The 16,134-nt window shown below is 42.5% G+C and overlaps 2 protein-coding genes and 1 long non-coding RNA gene across 4 annotated transcripts in view; 2 read left to right on the plus strand and 1 right to left on the minus strand.

The window, feature by feature from the left end:
• LOC118292426 overlaps positions 1-942 on the minus strand; it is a 1,000-nt gene extending 58 nt beyond the window's left edge. Inside the window, exons 1-2 of the long non-coding RNA XR_004786903.1 lie at positions 809-942; positions 1-346 (exon numbers count right to left, since the gene is read on the minus strand). The exon at positions 1-346 is cut by the window's left edge and continues 58 nt beyond it. This is a non-coding gene — a long non-coding RNA (uncharacterized LOC118292426). The remainder of the gene's footprint in view (positions 347-808) is intronic.
• eloa (elongin A) overlaps positions 1-11,221 on the plus strand; it is an 11,393-nt gene extending 172 nt beyond the window's left edge. The window contains exons 1-13 of one of the 2 annotated variants that reach the window (XM_035621354.2): positions 1-144; positions 3,540-3,596; positions 4,310-4,422; positions 5,673-6,232; positions 6,374-6,723; positions 7,458-7,569; positions 7,833-7,985; positions 8,491-8,588; positions 8,768-8,948; positions 9,083-9,215; positions 9,728-9,828; positions 9,859-9,897; positions 10,161-11,221. The exon at positions 1-144 is cut by the window's left edge and continues 172 nt beyond it. In XM_035621354.2, the coding sequence (XP_035477247.2) occupies positions 73-144; positions 3,540-3,596; positions 4,310-4,422; positions 5,673-6,232; positions 6,374-6,723; positions 7,458-7,569; positions 7,833-7,985; positions 8,491-8,588; positions 8,768-8,948; positions 9,083-9,215; positions 9,728-9,828; positions 9,859-9,897; positions 10,161-10,222 (2,031 nt within the window). In that variant the 5' untranslated portion in view covers positions 1-72 and the 3' untranslated portion in view covers positions 10,223-11,221. Of the gene's footprint in view, positions 145-3,539; positions 3,597-4,309; positions 4,423-5,672; positions 6,233-6,373; positions 6,724-7,457; positions 7,570-7,832; positions 7,986-8,490; positions 8,589-8,767; positions 8,949-9,082; positions 9,216-9,727; positions 9,898-10,160 lie in introns of both variants that reach the window. The other variant, XM_035621353.2, reaches the window with a different exon arrangement.
• Positions 11,222-12,940: 1,719 nt separating this feature from the next.
• On the plus strand, positions 12,941-16,066 carry pithd1 (PITH (C-terminal proteasome-interacting domain of thioredoxin-like) domain containing 1). The gene is made up of 6 exons (XM_035621360.2): positions 12,941-13,371; positions 14,207-14,250; positions 14,534-14,611; positions 14,788-14,892; positions 15,258-15,366; positions 15,559-16,066. Exons 1-6 carry the CDS (start codon positions 13,168-13,170, stop codon positions 15,658-15,660), a joined length of 642 nt encoding a protein of 213 aa, XP_035477253.1. The 5' UTR covers positions 12,941-13,167; the 3' UTR covers positions 15,661-16,066.
• Positions 16,067-16,134: the final 68 nt, after the last annotated feature.

Below are 16,134 nucleotides of genomic sequence, written 5' to 3' on the forward strand. Positions count from 1 at the left end.
AACCTCCTCTTTCGTCGCCGCGGTTCAATCCGGATGAAGTAGTTTCCGGGCGACAGGGTACCAGCAGTAAACATGGCGGAGGAGCTGCTGGAAGCAGTGGACAGACTTCAGTCGCGGCTCCAGGAGAACCCGGAGCCTCGAAAGGTAACGGCTGAGCGGGGGGAGACGGACACGTGTTCGGCCTTTAGCACCGGCCCTCTCCCCTAAACGCGGCTGTTCGCCCCCGGAGGCCAGAACGAAGCCGCGGGTTGCGACAGTTCCCCCGAAGTCGAAACGGTTTTTTGAGGTGGTGCATTTAGGGTCCGCGGTCGGGCTCCGACTTCTCAATGTCTTTGACGTAGCGCTGCTGTTTGGATTCAGAGAAACTGAACATTAGTTATCTTGACACAACGGTGGTAATTGTCTGAAGTGGTTATTTATAGTTGAATAACTTTTATTATTTTTTATTATAAATCAATCTTGACACTATTCAAAAATAGTGCAACAGGTCTGTCCCATTGTGAAACAGTCCAAGCCTTTGTATCCAAACTGCTTATTTTTTTAAGTCTAAGTTCCAAAAACCAGATGCATTCACATATTGTTATTGCATAACAAATAAAGCATCAAATTCTAACATATGAAAATATGGAATCAGAACATGTGTTCCTAGTTTTGTTTAAAAATGAAAGTGCTGATTTTCAGTCGATGAATCAACGAATTGTTGTTATTTTAATGAAGATTGTTAATAGATGGTAAAAACTTAAATCATTTCACATAACGAATTCACCTTGATACATTGAACATTGTGTGCTAGTTGGATAGTTTGAACCTCTGTGGAGAGTCCGGTAAGAACTCTGGGTTTGTCTTTTGCGGAGAATGGTTCCAATAATCAGGCCTTGTTGTGACGAAGACTAGGTGTCTGTATGTGGTTTTCTCAGATATTGTGCTTGCGTTTCACCCATGTGGTGGTCAAGTAACTCAGAGTCCCGTCTTTGTGTCTGCTACAACTTAAAATTATGCGGAATTCTGAGAGGATGCACTACCTGCTGTGTGCGATGACATCACAGATCGAAGGAGCGTGTGTTTGCCTTTGATCATTGTGCGATAGGATTTCATTTAACGATTATCACAGAATTGGAAATGAACATTGCGACTGCGCAATAGGGCTGCAACTAACGATTAAGTTCATTATCGATTACTCTGTCGATTATTTATGTCGATTAGTTGTTTGGTCCATAACATGTTATAAAATGGTGAAAAATGCTGATCGTGTTTTCCCAATCCCCCAAGATGATGTTTTGTTTTGTCCACACACACAAGATATTTCATTTTACTGTCACAGAGGAGCAAAGAGACAAGAAAATATTCTCATTTAAGAAGCTGAAATCAGAGAATTAAGACTCTTTTTTTCTTCATAAAAACTACTTGAACCGATTATAAAATTAGTTGGCGATTAATTTACTGGTCGATCACTTATCGTTTGATCGATTAACTGTTGCAACATATGACAGTTACTTGCTAATCAACAAGCATTTGGTTTTGAACAAGACGGGCACAAACAACACAAACATTCTACACCATGTGGTTTTGCCTTACTCTTAGGTTTGCACTATTTAGAGTTTATTTAATGTATATATTACTTATCTTATATTTTGTTTTTGTTTTTGTTTTTTGTTTTGTGCTATTGCACCGTGGGTCCGACAGACAAACGTTTTTTCAAATCTTATGGTTGTCTGGAACAGTATTGCAGGAATTGACAATAAAGTTGATTTGACTTGAACCTAGCAAGTAAAACTCTAGCTAGCTAGCAGAATCCTGTACCACAACTATTACAGTCACATAATTTAAATAGATGGAAAACAACTCTACAAATACACCAACTGCTGAATAGAAACACTTAACAGAGAGTGTGCATGGAGGCCCTGGGGCCTTTCTTTTCACAGTGGGTCGCTAGAGAGTAGCATTTTTTTTTGTTGCTAGTAGAAAAATTCCGACAGCCCGTGAAGGCACCGTGCGGACGTCACGATAATGAAGGGGTTTAAACTTGTTATAACGTGGTTGTTTCACCTCGTCGTTTCACCTGTCACTCACACACACCTGTGCGCGGACAACTCCGTCGCACACACGAACACCGTCGCGTCCACCGCGTCGTCATTCATTTGTTTTTGTTTTTCTTACGGCGGAACTCGGGTCCCACCACATTAGCCGTTAGCCGTCGGAGCTAACCAGCGTTCGTGCCGAAAGTAGTGAGAGTGTCCGGCGACTCCAGAGGCCTCGAACGTTACACTGATTTATAAGAACGGAAGGTGCAACAGCGTCCAGGTCCGACAGTTGAAATACTGGAGAAAAAGAATTAAAAGAGGATGATGATGATGATCATGACGATGTCCGACCTTTTTCCTTTGTTTACTTTCTGTGCTAAAAAAAGAAAAAAAAGAATCAGTGAACAAAGCAGGCCGTGGTGTGTGATTTTTGGGGGGCAACATGAGTCATAATCAGCTTTTCAGAATTTAATGATTTGAGTAAAGGTTAAAATAAAATGGTGGGTTGTTTTTTTTTTTTTCGTTTTTTTTTACTACGACCCTGCTGCGTCCATCACAGGCCACCACATCCTTCAGTCTCCATGAGTGTTGGATGTACAAGATGTACCAGAGAGAAAGAGAACAAATGTAAAGGTCACACAGATCTGAGGAAAGGATCAGAAAGGTCCCGGACTTCTTCTGTCACATCATTCACCTCGGTAGTAATGGGGTGAGCATTGATGCTCATGTATTAGGCTTTAACATTGATTAATCACTGTCAACATCAGGGGATTGTTCTCTGTAATGTCATCGCACTATATCATAGTCAAGTTGATTGATTAGGGGCGTTGCCATTTTTGTATATTTTTCCATCGTTTTAAAAGGTTTTGAGTGTCACCAATCATGAACACTGTTATGGCACACCTTCCTCTATCACTATTATGTAAATTTATATCACAATATTGATATAAATGTCATCATGTAGTAGTTGTTTATATATTGATTTAAAGAAACAATAAATAATGTAACTTTAAATGTTCAGGTTTGAACTGTTTCTATAGTCTAACACAGAAATAGAATAACAGTAGAAGTAATTTTCCGTAAAAACCCCATTGAACAAGTTTGACATAAAAATAATATTGTGTGTTGTGGTTTTTTTTCCCAATACAAGTCACAATCAGCTTACACATTCGGCTATACAGAAAATGCTTTTGGCGCTTTAATGGAGTTTACGGGAGCTTCTGTTTCAGTGTTGCTCACTGATAAACACACAACTTTGATAGTGAGATATTCCAGGGACAAGGTTACTTTAGTGTTAACGTCCTAGAAACATCTCATACAGTTCACAAATGTTTTATATCTCAAGAGTTACCAAGTCTCCTTCGAACCATAATCGTCTTCAGCATGATAATGATAACATGTTGTCTGTCATGTTGTCAATGCCAAAGCAATGGTTGTCACTCATAAATCAAACTGTACAATCTGCGATAGAGAACCTCCTCTTTAAATGATTAATTTTGTTTTTCCTCTCATTTGCAGCTACTCAAGACTCTCAAAAGACTCGGGGAACTTCCCATGACTGTGGATCTACTGGTGGTAAGTATTCTTTTGATTTCATGGTTTACATCCTTTTGATTTCCTTAAAGGAATGGCTGCAGTCCGATTAGGACAATCAGTAGCCTGGGACCCTGACAAATTCTGGGAGCTCATTTCATATGCTTTGCCAGAATACGTTTAGCCGACATTTGTAAACAGCCAAGATGGCTGCCGCTGATGAACGAGCATTTGACTAAAAGTACCTGATATTTTTCAAATTTCTCATCATCATCACAGACTGTTCTCTGTTCTAGTCTGTCAACATTTCCCCATCGTTCAACAGAGGTGACGTGATTCGTTGCTCTCGATGGTTGTAGGTGACTGATCCAATGGCGTCTGGATGCATTTTACTCAGCGCCCAGTTGGTAACGCCTCTTGGAAATCTAACATGAACTGAGAGGTCCAAGACTAATACACATATGGGTATTAATCTGCTGCAGTGGCCAAACTGTTAAAACTGTTTCAGGTGTATTGTTGGTTTCCTGGGAACAAAAACATTTTGCTCACTCAGCTCTTATGTTCTCGCTAGCGGAGATTAATGGCAGTTATCAGCAGAACATGTCTCTGAAGCTGCCTAAGATTTGATAAGATTTGTGAAATTACAATGAAATGTGACGTTTGCCTACAGTTACACTTGTCGGCTAAAACTCTGTTTGTAAAACCTTTTTTTGCTGTTGGTGTCCGTGCACTCACTCTCCTCTGTTCTCTCGTAGGAAACTGGAGTGGGCAAGGCTGTGAACGCCTTCAGGAAACATGAAGTAGCTGGAGAGATGGCGAAAAGCCTCGTAGCCAAGTGGAAGAAACTTGTTCCTCAGTCTGCAGACAGGTAAGGTTCTGTGTGCCTGTGCCTCAACATGCAAACAGTCGTATAATGTATGTGTATGTTACTTCAGAGACCATATACACTGGAGATAGTTGTTTTCTTTTTCTTTTGGTCCCTTAGATCTGTGCACTGTTCACTCTTTGTTTTAATGCCAACTGCCAACATACATTATCTCAGGGCACTTTACGTAGTAAAGTCCAGACTGTACAATATTCTAGAGAGAAACCCAACAGGGAGAGGGGAGAGGGAGGGAGGGGGAGACCAGGAACAGTTGTGTAACTGTTCTGACTTATCATCACTGATTGCATATAGGCCAGTCAGCCAGGTTGTTCTTGATGGAAAGAAATGTTTTAATGAACACAAAACGTTTCCACTGTACTCAATCTGAAGCTGAGTCACGCTGCTGTGCAGGTTTAATAGAGTGACACAGCTGAAGCACCTGTCTCCTTCTACACAAGACTGAAAGCCGTCGCATGAAAAGGAAAAAATATCCCCCCCTCTTAAACAGTCTGTCGATTTCTTGAGTTTTTTGTGTCAGGAGACTTTGTCTGAATGTGAGAAAATAACCTTGGTGTCAAAATAAGTTTATTGGTTTCAGGCCCCAATTTTCAAATTAATCGTAAACAAATGTGAGACTTTTGAAATTGTTTTCTGGGGCAGTAGACATGATTTATGGCACTTTGGAGAAGAGATTAAATTATGCAGTAATGAACTATAAAACAACACAGAGTTCGCTCTGCTATCCTGTTAATCGTCTTTCTCATTCATCTTTCATGATCTCCATTGTGGGAATGTTTGCACATCTCGTCGAGTTGGTAACACTTATCTTAAAGACCCTGATTTATCACTTATTTATTATTACTTATTCATTTAATAAATGTTTTATAACACAGTATAATGTAGTTGGAAGTCGACACATGTGTTTAAACAGATAATGAATATAGTCAAATACAATAAAACATGTCTACATAAGAGAAGTTACAGATTACTAAATCATTTTCCATATTATGATCTGTTGTCTTATGTCCGGTGGTTTCACTGCTCATCTTGCTGTTGTAATGTACAGTTGTTCACACCATCACATCACTGTTGGGCATATTTAAATCAAAGCGCACGAATCAACATCAACCATCCACACCCGTCAGTATCAGGGGTGCCGGGCGTGTTCAAGGGTGAAACTGAGAGCGCGGCCAAAACACTGCTTTTCAGGTGTATAACAACTTAACATTTTCTTTCTCCTTCTGACCCAACAGCCACGCCAAAGAGGGCCCCCGGTCGCATACCCACTCTCGAGGCCCAGAGGCAGGCGACGGAGGAGGCCACCGACGCACCCGGGAGCCCTCCCCCGGGGAGGAGCCCTCCTACATGGAAGAGGAAGAGGAGGAGGAGGCAGAGGAGGAAGAGGAGCGAGGCTACCACACCAACTACTCGCCCTCACCTCCTCATCACGAGCAGTACAGCCCCCCACCGCAGCGCGGGGGCTACCAGTCGGACGAGTACGAGAGCCCCGAACCCGAACCCGAACCCAGTCCTCCTCCTCCCCCCCCTCCTCGAAAAGAAGTCCGCCTCGTCAAACCAGACAGAGAGCCCAGCAAGAACCACCACCACGGCGACCGAAACAGAGACGAGGAACGCCGGCAACGCCACGCACAGACAAGTAACGACCGAGGAGGAGGAGTAGGCGACGAAGGAAAGAAGCGCGGCATCGACAGAGAGAGAGGGCAGAGTCCGGTACAAAAGCCGGCCAAGCACAGCAGGAAGTCCACCTCGCACGAGAACAAGAGGGAAGAGAAGAAGAAAGGAGGAGATGACGGTGAGTGTCTGTGACCGACTGTATCTCAAGTATCTCAAACATCTTCATACTGACCCGAAGGCTCAGTATCAGGCACAGTTAATGCAGACTAACTTCCCGACTTCCCATAATTCACCTCATCTACTGCTCCTATTCTTCCAGGGCGACCACGAGCACCGAAGGACTCTCCCCCCAAGGAGGAGGAAGAGGACTTCGAGAGTCCCACCATGTCCTTCGAGTCCTTCCTCACATACGACGCCCCGACGCCTGTCAAGAAGAAGAAGAAGCCGTCGTCGTCATCGTCACACAGTCGGCCGTCTCACAGTCGTCCGTCTCACTCGTCATCCACCACTTCGTCCTCCCATCGCACACGCACCCCTCCGCTGCCTGCGACCCCCTCCTCCTCCTCATCCTCCAAAGTGAGCAAGGCGAACGGCGCTCAGAGCACCAAGAGGCCGCATTCGAGCTCCAGTTCCTCGGCTGCTGCGCCGACACCGGAGAAACGGAAGAGGGTGAGAACGAACAAACACAGAGACAAAAACGTTCATAAGAAGATCGTTTCTTCTATACTTATTTTTTTCTGCAGTAAACATGAATCGGTTTAAGCTTAAATGAGAAATTAGACTGAGTAGAAATCGCTGAAATTATTAGTTTACTAGATTGTTGACAATTAAGTCCACTAAATGATTAATCAACTAATTGTTGCGGCTCTAAAGTGAAGCCTGGCCTGTTTTTAAATCTTTCAGTCTCACTCCAGGAACCAAAGCTGTGTTTTTATTTTGTAGGATCTGTTTCCTAGCGACAGTATCTTGCTCCACGGTCGAGGTAATTCAGAGACGAGTGGTGACCTTGTCGATTGTAGAAGATTGTTTTTCTCTCTTTGAGTTCGACATCTTAGGAAATGAGATTATTTTCTTTCTCGCTGAGATTTATTTTGGAGGAGTTTGATAACTTGCCACTCAAAACCACCTCTGTGAGCTTACCTTAGCATTTCTATGCCTTCACTAGAAACCAATATTCAAAAGAAATTAAAGGTTCAGCAAAGGTTATTCCAGTCTCTATGCTAAGCTAAGCTAACTGTTCCTTAGCTTCTTCTTGAGACGGGTGTGAGAGAACTGTATCTTTTCACGTAATTGTCTTCCAGAAAATCTGAGAGCATAGTTCCATAAATGTTGAACTAAACCTTTATCTCGCTGCGTGATTTGACTTTTGACATAAGTGTATTGTTGTGTGTTGTTGTGTGCAGGTGGTCGAGGTGGTTCCAACTCTACCTGAAATCCCTTTGCCAGCGATTCAACCCAATTACAGACCTCTGCCCTCCATGGACGTCACGCCGCTGTCCCCGCAGAGACGTAAAGGTAACATCCTCATCTTAAGACGATGTTGAATCTCCTTCCTGACTAGTAGGAAGAAGCTTCTAGTAATGTCAGGGTGATCCTCATATTCTGTCTTTGTTCTCTTTATTTGTTTCCCCTTTCTGTTTCATGGGGAAGGAAAACTACTCTTTATTTTTTTTTAAAGCTGCAATCTATAGAAGTTTCTTGTCACAGTCTTTTTGTGTCCTCTGTGCCAGTAAGTGTCCGTGTTTGTGACTTTCTCTTTCTTCCATCTCTACTTTCAGTTCCCGTCTTCAATGATGAGGAGGACACCGGGTTCACAGGGAAGCGGTTTAACTCCAAGATGGTGGTCTACTCGGGATCGAAGACGGCGTACCTGCCCAAGATGATGAGTCTGTTTGAGCAGTGCATCCGCGTGCTGCAGAACAACATTGACTGTGAGTGGAGCTGCTGCATTGCACTGAATACATACGACTATGTTTTCTTTTTTTTGGACTAAAAACGTAAATGTATGCTGGTCGCGTGCATGCCGGTGTAAACAGGAAGCAGATGATCTACTCTGCAGTTAATCGCTTCAATACAGAAAATTCTACAAAGAAAAAGCGATAATGGTGATACGTAAAGATGAGGGATTTCTTTTCTTGGAGCGACGACAAGGTGAAACTAGTTCTGACAGTTACTGTAGTGTTGTCAAGTTTTTTCCTTCACCGCTGGCAGTTGAGTCCTGTCCCAATAAAAAACAATCAGGAAGCAAGTGCAACGCGACTTCAGAGTTTTCAAACTTGTGAACGTAGAAATGTGATGACGAAGTATGAAGTTCTCTGTGGTCACATCCAAGCCCAACTCCAACCCCACCCACCCACCATTACAAGGTGGTTAAAACAAAAACAAAATAAAAACCATTGCACAGACATGACTGTTGGTGTCTCTGTGCTTTCTCAGCCATCGACGAGGTGGGAGGAGTTCCGTTCGGCATCCTTGAGCCGGTTCTGGAGCGATGTACCCCAGAGCAGCTGTACCGCATCGAGCAGAGCAACCAGGTAACACACTGATGGAACGTTATATCTAGCTCCTGAACGCAACAACAAAAACCATCCCAATCAAACATCAACCTAAACTGGATTATAACCCTGAAACCAAGTGAGACGGTCCTTCTGGTCTTCCTATCTTTTTATTTCCTCGGCGAATTCCCATGCGTCTGCTCTCGTCTCCTCTCAAGTGTTTTACGGAGGATTCTGATGAGCTGTGGATGCGTCACTGTCAACGGGACTTCCGGCGCGAGTCTCCGCAGGAGTACGAGTCGTGGAGGGAAATGTACCTGAGGCTGCACGACGAGCGTGAGGAGCGACTGAGGATGCTCACGCAGAACATCACCTCCGCGCACGCCAACAAGCCCAAAGGTAGACAAAAGTTTTCACTGACACTCTTTGGCGACATTTTCAGGAGTTCATTTTCTGAAAACAGTTCAATTATGAAGGTCTTTGTATGTTCATGTTTTAGTGTGTTGAGTGTTGTTGCTTTTCTCTCCTGGAAGGGCGTCAAGTCAAGATGGCGTTTGTAAATTCTGTTGCCAAGCCACCTCGTGACGTTCGCCGCCGACAGGAGAAGTTCGGAACGACCAGCGGTTTGTCCTCGGCCTCATCCACTGCAGCTGCATCGGCAATCAAGTAAGTGTCATACGCCGATAATCATCACGTTGCCTCGGATGTAGACTTCATGAGTTAGAATAAACATTTAAACTTCATCAACATTATTCAATACAAAGTAATTGGACCACCATGTTATTAAATTGGATAATTTTTGGGATGTGGACTGTTGGACAAACGCCACATTTTGCTAAGGGATTTTGTGACGTGCATTATCTATGTTTTATAGATCAAACAGTTAATCAAAGAAATAATCATCAGATTAATATAATGAAAAAAAGTCATTATCTCCGGCTCCAATTTTAAGTCTGATTCATCGCGTGTCATTAATGATGCAAATATTCACTAGTTACATGTTCTGCTCCTTTTTTATCAGTTTGATGAAGCAAATAATTAAGTAACATAATGAAAATAGTTGCAGCCCCAATGGAAATTTGAAATAAAGTCCATCATAGGTTTTTTAATAATTCTTAAATTTAGTTCAGGCCTTTGTGGGACATTAACTGATCTCCTCCGTTCCCGGTGTCTTTCAGAATAAGACCAGCCACCATGAACTTCTCTGGGGAATCCAGTCGCTCGTCTTTGTCCCAACATGATGCCCCTACGAGCTCGTCCCGCTCCTCAGCACCAGGTGGTGGAGGAGGAGCAGCAGCAGGAGGAGGAGGAGGAGGAGCAGTGCCCCGGGACAAACCACAGGTCAAAAGTAAGTGTGTGTGTGTGTGTGTGTGTGTGTGTGTGTGTGTGTGTGTGTGTGTGTGTGTGTGTGTGTGTGTGTGTGTGTGTGTGTGTGTGTGTGTGTGTGTGTGTGTGTGTGTGTGTGTGTGTGTGTGTGTGTGTGTGTGTGTGTTGGGGGGGGGGGGTGTAACTGTCCTGAGCCAAGAGTCTAGGGTCATAAAAAAAAGATTTTATGAATATCAGTCCCTTTTGAATCTAAAGAATCACCTGTTCTTGTTTCCTCCCTCTCAGAAATCGCCCCCATGATGGCCAAAACTATCAAAGCGTTCAAGAACCGATTCTCCCGCCGATAGTGTGAAAGAGACTGAATGTATTTTATGAATTTCATCTGTGTTTTTAATTTAAGTTCAGCGAAAATTTTACTGGAGACCCCCTTCACCACTACACACACACACACACACACACACACACACACACACACACACACACACACACACACACACACCACCAAACATAACATGTATGAACTTTACAGTATTGGTGGAAAATTTTATTATTGTTATTTTCTAATCTAAGCAGTGGCATCTTTGTCGAGGTTCTTGAAATAAGTATTTAAATCATGAATGAAAGTCGAAGGGTGAAACATCTGTGTGAAGAAAATATTAAGTTGCGAACTTTTTACAGGATGCAAAAAAGGACATAAACACAGTCTGTTACTTTTTCACATTTATTTTTTTGTTTTTTAAGGAACAGTTTGACATGTTGGGAAAATGCACTTATTCACTGTCTTGCTGGGGTTTTACATGAGAAGACCGACGACAGTGTCTCATCTGTAAGAATAATATGAAGCTACAGGAGGCAGCCAGTTTGCTTAACTTAGCATAAAGTCAGGAAATAGGGGGGAAACAGCTATCCTGACAAAAATGATCTGACTACCAGCACCCAATAGCTCAGGATTTGGCCTTTTATATCACGTTATGAATTAAGTGTTTGTTGATATTAACGTAATGGCTTGACAATATTTGCGGCATAATTTTGTTCCATTTCCAAGCACGATTTCTCGAAGACCTGTATCAGAAATGGTTTCTTCCGCACTTCTGATGACTCCTAATACATTTTTTTGAGGGGTGTTATTCAGTTTTTAAAGAATAATGTAAGCAGGCCTATATCTATGTATATTGATTTTAATATCCAGGTACAGGTAAATCAGAAATTAAAACCCTGGAAACTTAACAAAAACTATGCAGCATCTAAATATTGTCGAGTATTTTGTCTTTCTTTACGTTAACAGCAAACAAACAGCTTAAATTAAGTAACATTCCTTTAACAGCTCCCCCTACAGTCTCACTATGGTCAACCTCCACCACTCATTATCTTTTTTGTACTACAACATATGCGGTTTTAATTCGTGAGCTTTTGAAGTGCTGTGGGTCGGATTTCTTTCAATTTGAACATGGCAACACAAGCCGTTCCTCCCAATTTCCAGTGCTAATTCTTTTTGCTAAGCTAAGCAAACCCGCTGCTGGTTGTCGCTTCATATCCCATCATACAGACATAACAGTGGCATCAATCCTCTCGTCTAACTCTCAACCCTAAGTATACACGAATAAGCATATGTCAAACTTTAAGTTTGCATGTCCTCCCCCGTGTCTGCTTGGGTTTTTTCTCTCTGGCTTCCTCCCGCAGTCCCAAAGACACGCAGATTCATTGGCGACTGTAAATTTTCCCGTACGTGTGAATGTGAGCGTGAATTGTTTTTTTCGTCTCTGTTTGTCGGCGCCTTTGGTGGACTGGCGATTTTTTTTTTGTCCAATGTCAGCAGTCCCCTCCCCCTTACAACCCTCAGAGGGTGAACGGTATAGATAATGGATGAATGAACGAAACATTTAACTCTCGAATTGTTTCTAATTTAAAGAGTAGTCATTTGTTCCTTTTTTCTTTTATGACCAAATGGTACACTACGATAGGAAGAACCTTTTTAGACGCCCTTGTTTTTGTCTTTTTAATCGCATGCATTGTGCACGTCAGCTGCAGCGTTAAGACTCCACCTGAAACATCAACTGGCTGGTGAAAGACTGCTCTCTTTTTTTAACAGAACATGCATATTCAACAGGTTTCGCCTGGTGCATTTTCAAACATGTAGGGCTAAAAATGAAATCTATGAACTACTCACAAACACACACTCGCAAACAGGCATTGTGGATTTATTTTGACCCTCCTGTGGCTTCAGACCATGTTTTGTCCTGCTGTTGTTCGTGTGCGTCCTCTTATATCTGCTTCACTGTGACAAATGGTTTGATGAGGGGCCCAAGAGAGGACAAAGGAAAAACAACCATAAGGAAAGAAGCTGAAATTCAATCGACAACAACAACAATGATGATGATGAGTTATTTATTTTCAACACTGGGTCGTCGTCCCTTCCCCCCCCCCCCCCCCCCGGCAACATGGGCCCAAAAGGAAGTAGATTCAAAATTGTAATTTTATTAGATTTTAAAAAATGTTATATGGTCATTTTTATTAAAATTGACTTTTTGGCCCTTGAACTGTCCTTGTTGTCTTCTTTTTAAAAAAAAACAGCCACCATCGGGAGTCAAATTGTGAAGAAAAAAATTGTGATTATCCAGATTTTTATTTTTCTTAACATTTTACTTATGAAAAGTTTGCAACAGTTCTGACATTTGGTGGTTAGAGACGCAAGCCAATCAGAGGGCACATCGTCACGTGTTTAATGTTTTGTTCGTCAAGTACGTAAAATGACCGCAAAGCCGTAGAGGAAGTCTCCAGTGACTCGTTCACCTTCAAAGTAAAATGGATGCACTCTGTGAACCTCGTATTCCTTAAAAAAAACAACTTATGTTTATATTGTGGGTTGCAGCTGAAAGCTCCAGAAGAAGCTTTCATGGGAACATTGACAGATGTTTTTATTAATATATGTGAAATTCAATCAAAAACAATCAAACACCAAATATGTAAATATTAACATGTTATGAGAGTAAAAAAGATGCTCAGTGCCGTCAAGGGGGGTTTAATGGGTTTGATTTTACATTTATATAGTCTCTAATTAGGAAACTACCTGAAAAGTGGTTTATCATACTCGATAATCGGTCCGTTAATTTTATTTTGAAAATCACAACCAGGAAAAGACAATGTAGCTTCCGCTAGCTTGACGCAAACGCCATTCGCCTTGACGCTGTGAGGTGAAACTTGCTGATCTCGTTTTATATTTCATAAAAACAGTCAGATTCACTTTCCTCCCCCCGGACACTCGGTGACGGAGAGCGACGTCCTCAACTCCACGATGTCGGGTCACGGTCACGGACACGGACACGGTCACGGCACCGGCTGCGGCTGCGAGGGGGAACACGAGCCCGCCGAGAGGGGCCTGGAGTATGGACTGTTCCAGAAGATCGACCTGGAGAAGCTGCAGTGTCTGAACGAGAGCAGGGACGGAGACGGGAAGCTGGTGTTCAAGCCGTGGGATCGGCGGAACGAGCGGGACCAGGTAACCCGTCGCCCAGAGCCTCTTCCCCAGGTCCGTTGTCCCCGCGGCAGCTGCGGATGCTGCTGACATGTGGCCCCGGCGAGGGAGTAAACAATAGACATGAATACAGTCATAACTCTATCAAACGTGAACACACAAACACGATACACACATTTATAGATTCAAGATGACTTGCACTTTACGAGAACATATCATGCCTCATGTTTATCTCTAAACTCAGATCCATAAATCTGCTTACAAACCGTGGAGAATAAAGACGCTCCTTCGAACTGCAGAACTAGCTTGAGAATCCTCGCTTTTTAAGGCCTTCTTTAGTATTTAAGGGATCCAGTGATGGTTTATCTGTGACGCATTGTGTTCACTGCAAAAGGGAACTGCCTATAGTCAATTCGGCTGCCTTGATTTTGCAAACTGAGCAAAAACAGGCTATCAAAAAACGTGATTCAAGTTGAACCTCCTGGTGTTACTGACGGAATCCATGGCAGCATTTTTGCTTCCGGTTTCTTCTAGTTGCTGTTCATAGAAGTGAAGACGTTTAACTTTTAATGGTTCATGAACAAAAATACTTTGGTCTTTTGCTTTGTCACTTGCATTTTCAAACATGCCGTCTTCATCATGATGTTAATAATAATATTTCGTATCACAATATCATATAGCAGTGTAGTTTTTATTGAGGTGGATGAGGATGGAGGTGTCCACTTCTGATGGCTCATGCTTGGGGTCAGTTGGGCCCAGAAACCTGTCAAATCAGTTTATCCCAGTACGATAATGTCTCAGTGTGTTATTGCTGCTGTCACGTTGTTATTAATAACAAAGGATTTAATTTGTCTCCTAGTTTGTGGAAAGCGATACGGACGAAGAGTTGCTGTTCAACATCCCGTAAGTCCTAAAATTATATGATCATCATCTTCATCTGTGTTGTCAACCTGGATATTAAACTGTTCTCCTGCATGAACACAGTATATTTTATGCTTTGCTACCTGTACACATTAAGATACGAATTGCATCTATAGAGGGACAGCTGTACATTTACATGGCCAGTATTTTTAATTTACTATGAAATCTGTGTGTTTGGTTGTGCAAGGGTTTTGGTAACTTGAGACCAAACTGACTTGATTCCACTTTTGGATTTCACAGCTACAGTATGTTGCATCTCTTTCAGTTTTACCGGCAGCGTGAAGCTGAAGGGCATCATCATCTCTGGAGAGGACGACGAATCTCATCCAGCTGAGATTCGACTGTGAGTTTCAGCACAAGCTCCTTGGCCCCAGGACACTCCCCAAAGTCTTGGTTTATCAAAGTGATAATGTACATTATAGAATCTTACTGATTTTAAGTCCCATTGTGTTAGGTACCTGATAATCACAAGGTCTTATCCATTAAAAATTTAAAACTTTTTTTTTTTTTAAATCGTAGGTACAAAAACATTCCTCAGATGTCCTTCGACGCCACTGGCAGAGAACCTGAACAGGCCTTCAGACTCAACAGAGACCCAGTGGCGGAGCTGGAGTACCCAACGAAGTGAGACTAGCAACATTAATACATTTTTATTGTAGTTTTAGTACAGTTGAGTTCCTCCGGGTTCCAATAAAGCTCCAGTTTCCTAAAACTCCAGTTACATTTTCACGCTCAATGGTCATGAAGCTGTGAAATCCTGATCAACAACGCTGATGTGAAGTGAAGCCGATTCCCTGTTTCTCTTTCTGTTGGATGATGATATGAACTCATTGTACCATTGCTCCTTATGACCAAGGTCGCGTCGTCCAATCAGGCTTCACAAACCGGTTCCATGAATACACCTTATATTTCTGAAGGCCACCTCACATGTTCCATAAGCCTCCGTCTGAAATTAAAGTGCCTCTTGTGTCGTGATTTTTTTTTTTCAGAATCGCTCGTTTTTCCAATGTTAATCACCTCTCCATCCACATCTCGAAGAACTTCGGAGCGGAGAGCACCAGGATCTACTACATCGGACTGCGGGGCGAATTCTCAGAGGTCAGTCTGGACCCTCAACCCTCCAGGTTAAACAATCCTGCGATTTCTCGTTCCAACAGTTAATGTCAATAAGCTCAAACCAGACAATATTATCCGCCATGGCACCAACTATGTGTATTTATTAGGTTGTATATCCATGACTGTTGGCCTCGGTTGAAGTCAGCCCGTCTGTCTCTTTCTGCTTTCATAAAGGCTCACAGACATGAAGTGACCATCTGTAACTACGAGGCGTCGGCGAACCCTGCGGATCACAAAGTGGAGAGCATCATTCCGCAAACCAACTTCATTTCCTGAAAGGTTTGTAGAGTGGTGAGGAAGAGGAGGAGGATGAGGATGAAGAGAAGCTTCTGTTTCGTCTGCTGACTTGTGATTGACGCACGTCGAATGGTCATAGATGAGTTCAACGCTGCTGGACTGGCAGGTTGGTCGAGCTTGACCGGGGACTGAGAGATTGAAGGGCTTCAGATTTGTCTGGAAGAGCAAGAGTTGTTTTCTACGGAAATAAAGATTTGATGGCTCAATGTGGGCAACACGCTTTATAATAAATGCATGAAATAGTTGACACTTAGATAAAGTCTGTGGTTATCAGTTTAATGTCTTATACACCTGATATATCAAGATATTCATCACTTCAATAAAGTGATGACTACTACACAGCTACTCTCAAATAAAAACGGCGAATGCTAGAAATGAAAACAAACCGTGGAAGTGTTTGATTCTGTTTGTCATGTTTAAAACTTGGATCTGTAATTTGCCTCATGATGATTT

This window comes from Scophthalmus maximus, chromosome 22 (assembly GCF_022379125.1).
Source record: "Scophthalmus maximus strain ysfricsl-2021 chromosome 22, ASM2237912v1, whole genome shotgun sequence".
NCBI lineage: Eukaryota > Metazoa > Chordata > Actinopteri > Pleuronectiformes > Scophthalmidae > Scophthalmus > Scophthalmus maximus.

What these genes read in the sequence shown, in the direction of transcription:
- pithd1 (XM_035621360.2), top strand. Translation starts at nt 13,168, where the DNA reads ATGTCGGGTCACGGTCACGGACACGGACACGGTCACGGCACCGGCTGC. An exon ending in GAGTTGCTGTTCAACATCCC is followed by an intron (nt 14,251 to 14,533) that starts GTAAGTCCTAAA and finishes CATCTCTTTCAG; the next exon opens with TTTTACCGGCAGCGTGAAGC. An exon ending in GAGCTGGAGTACCCAACGAA is followed by an intron (nt 14,893 to 15,257) that starts GTGAGACTAGCA and finishes TTTTTTTTTCAG; the next exon opens with AATCGCTCGTTTTTCCAATG.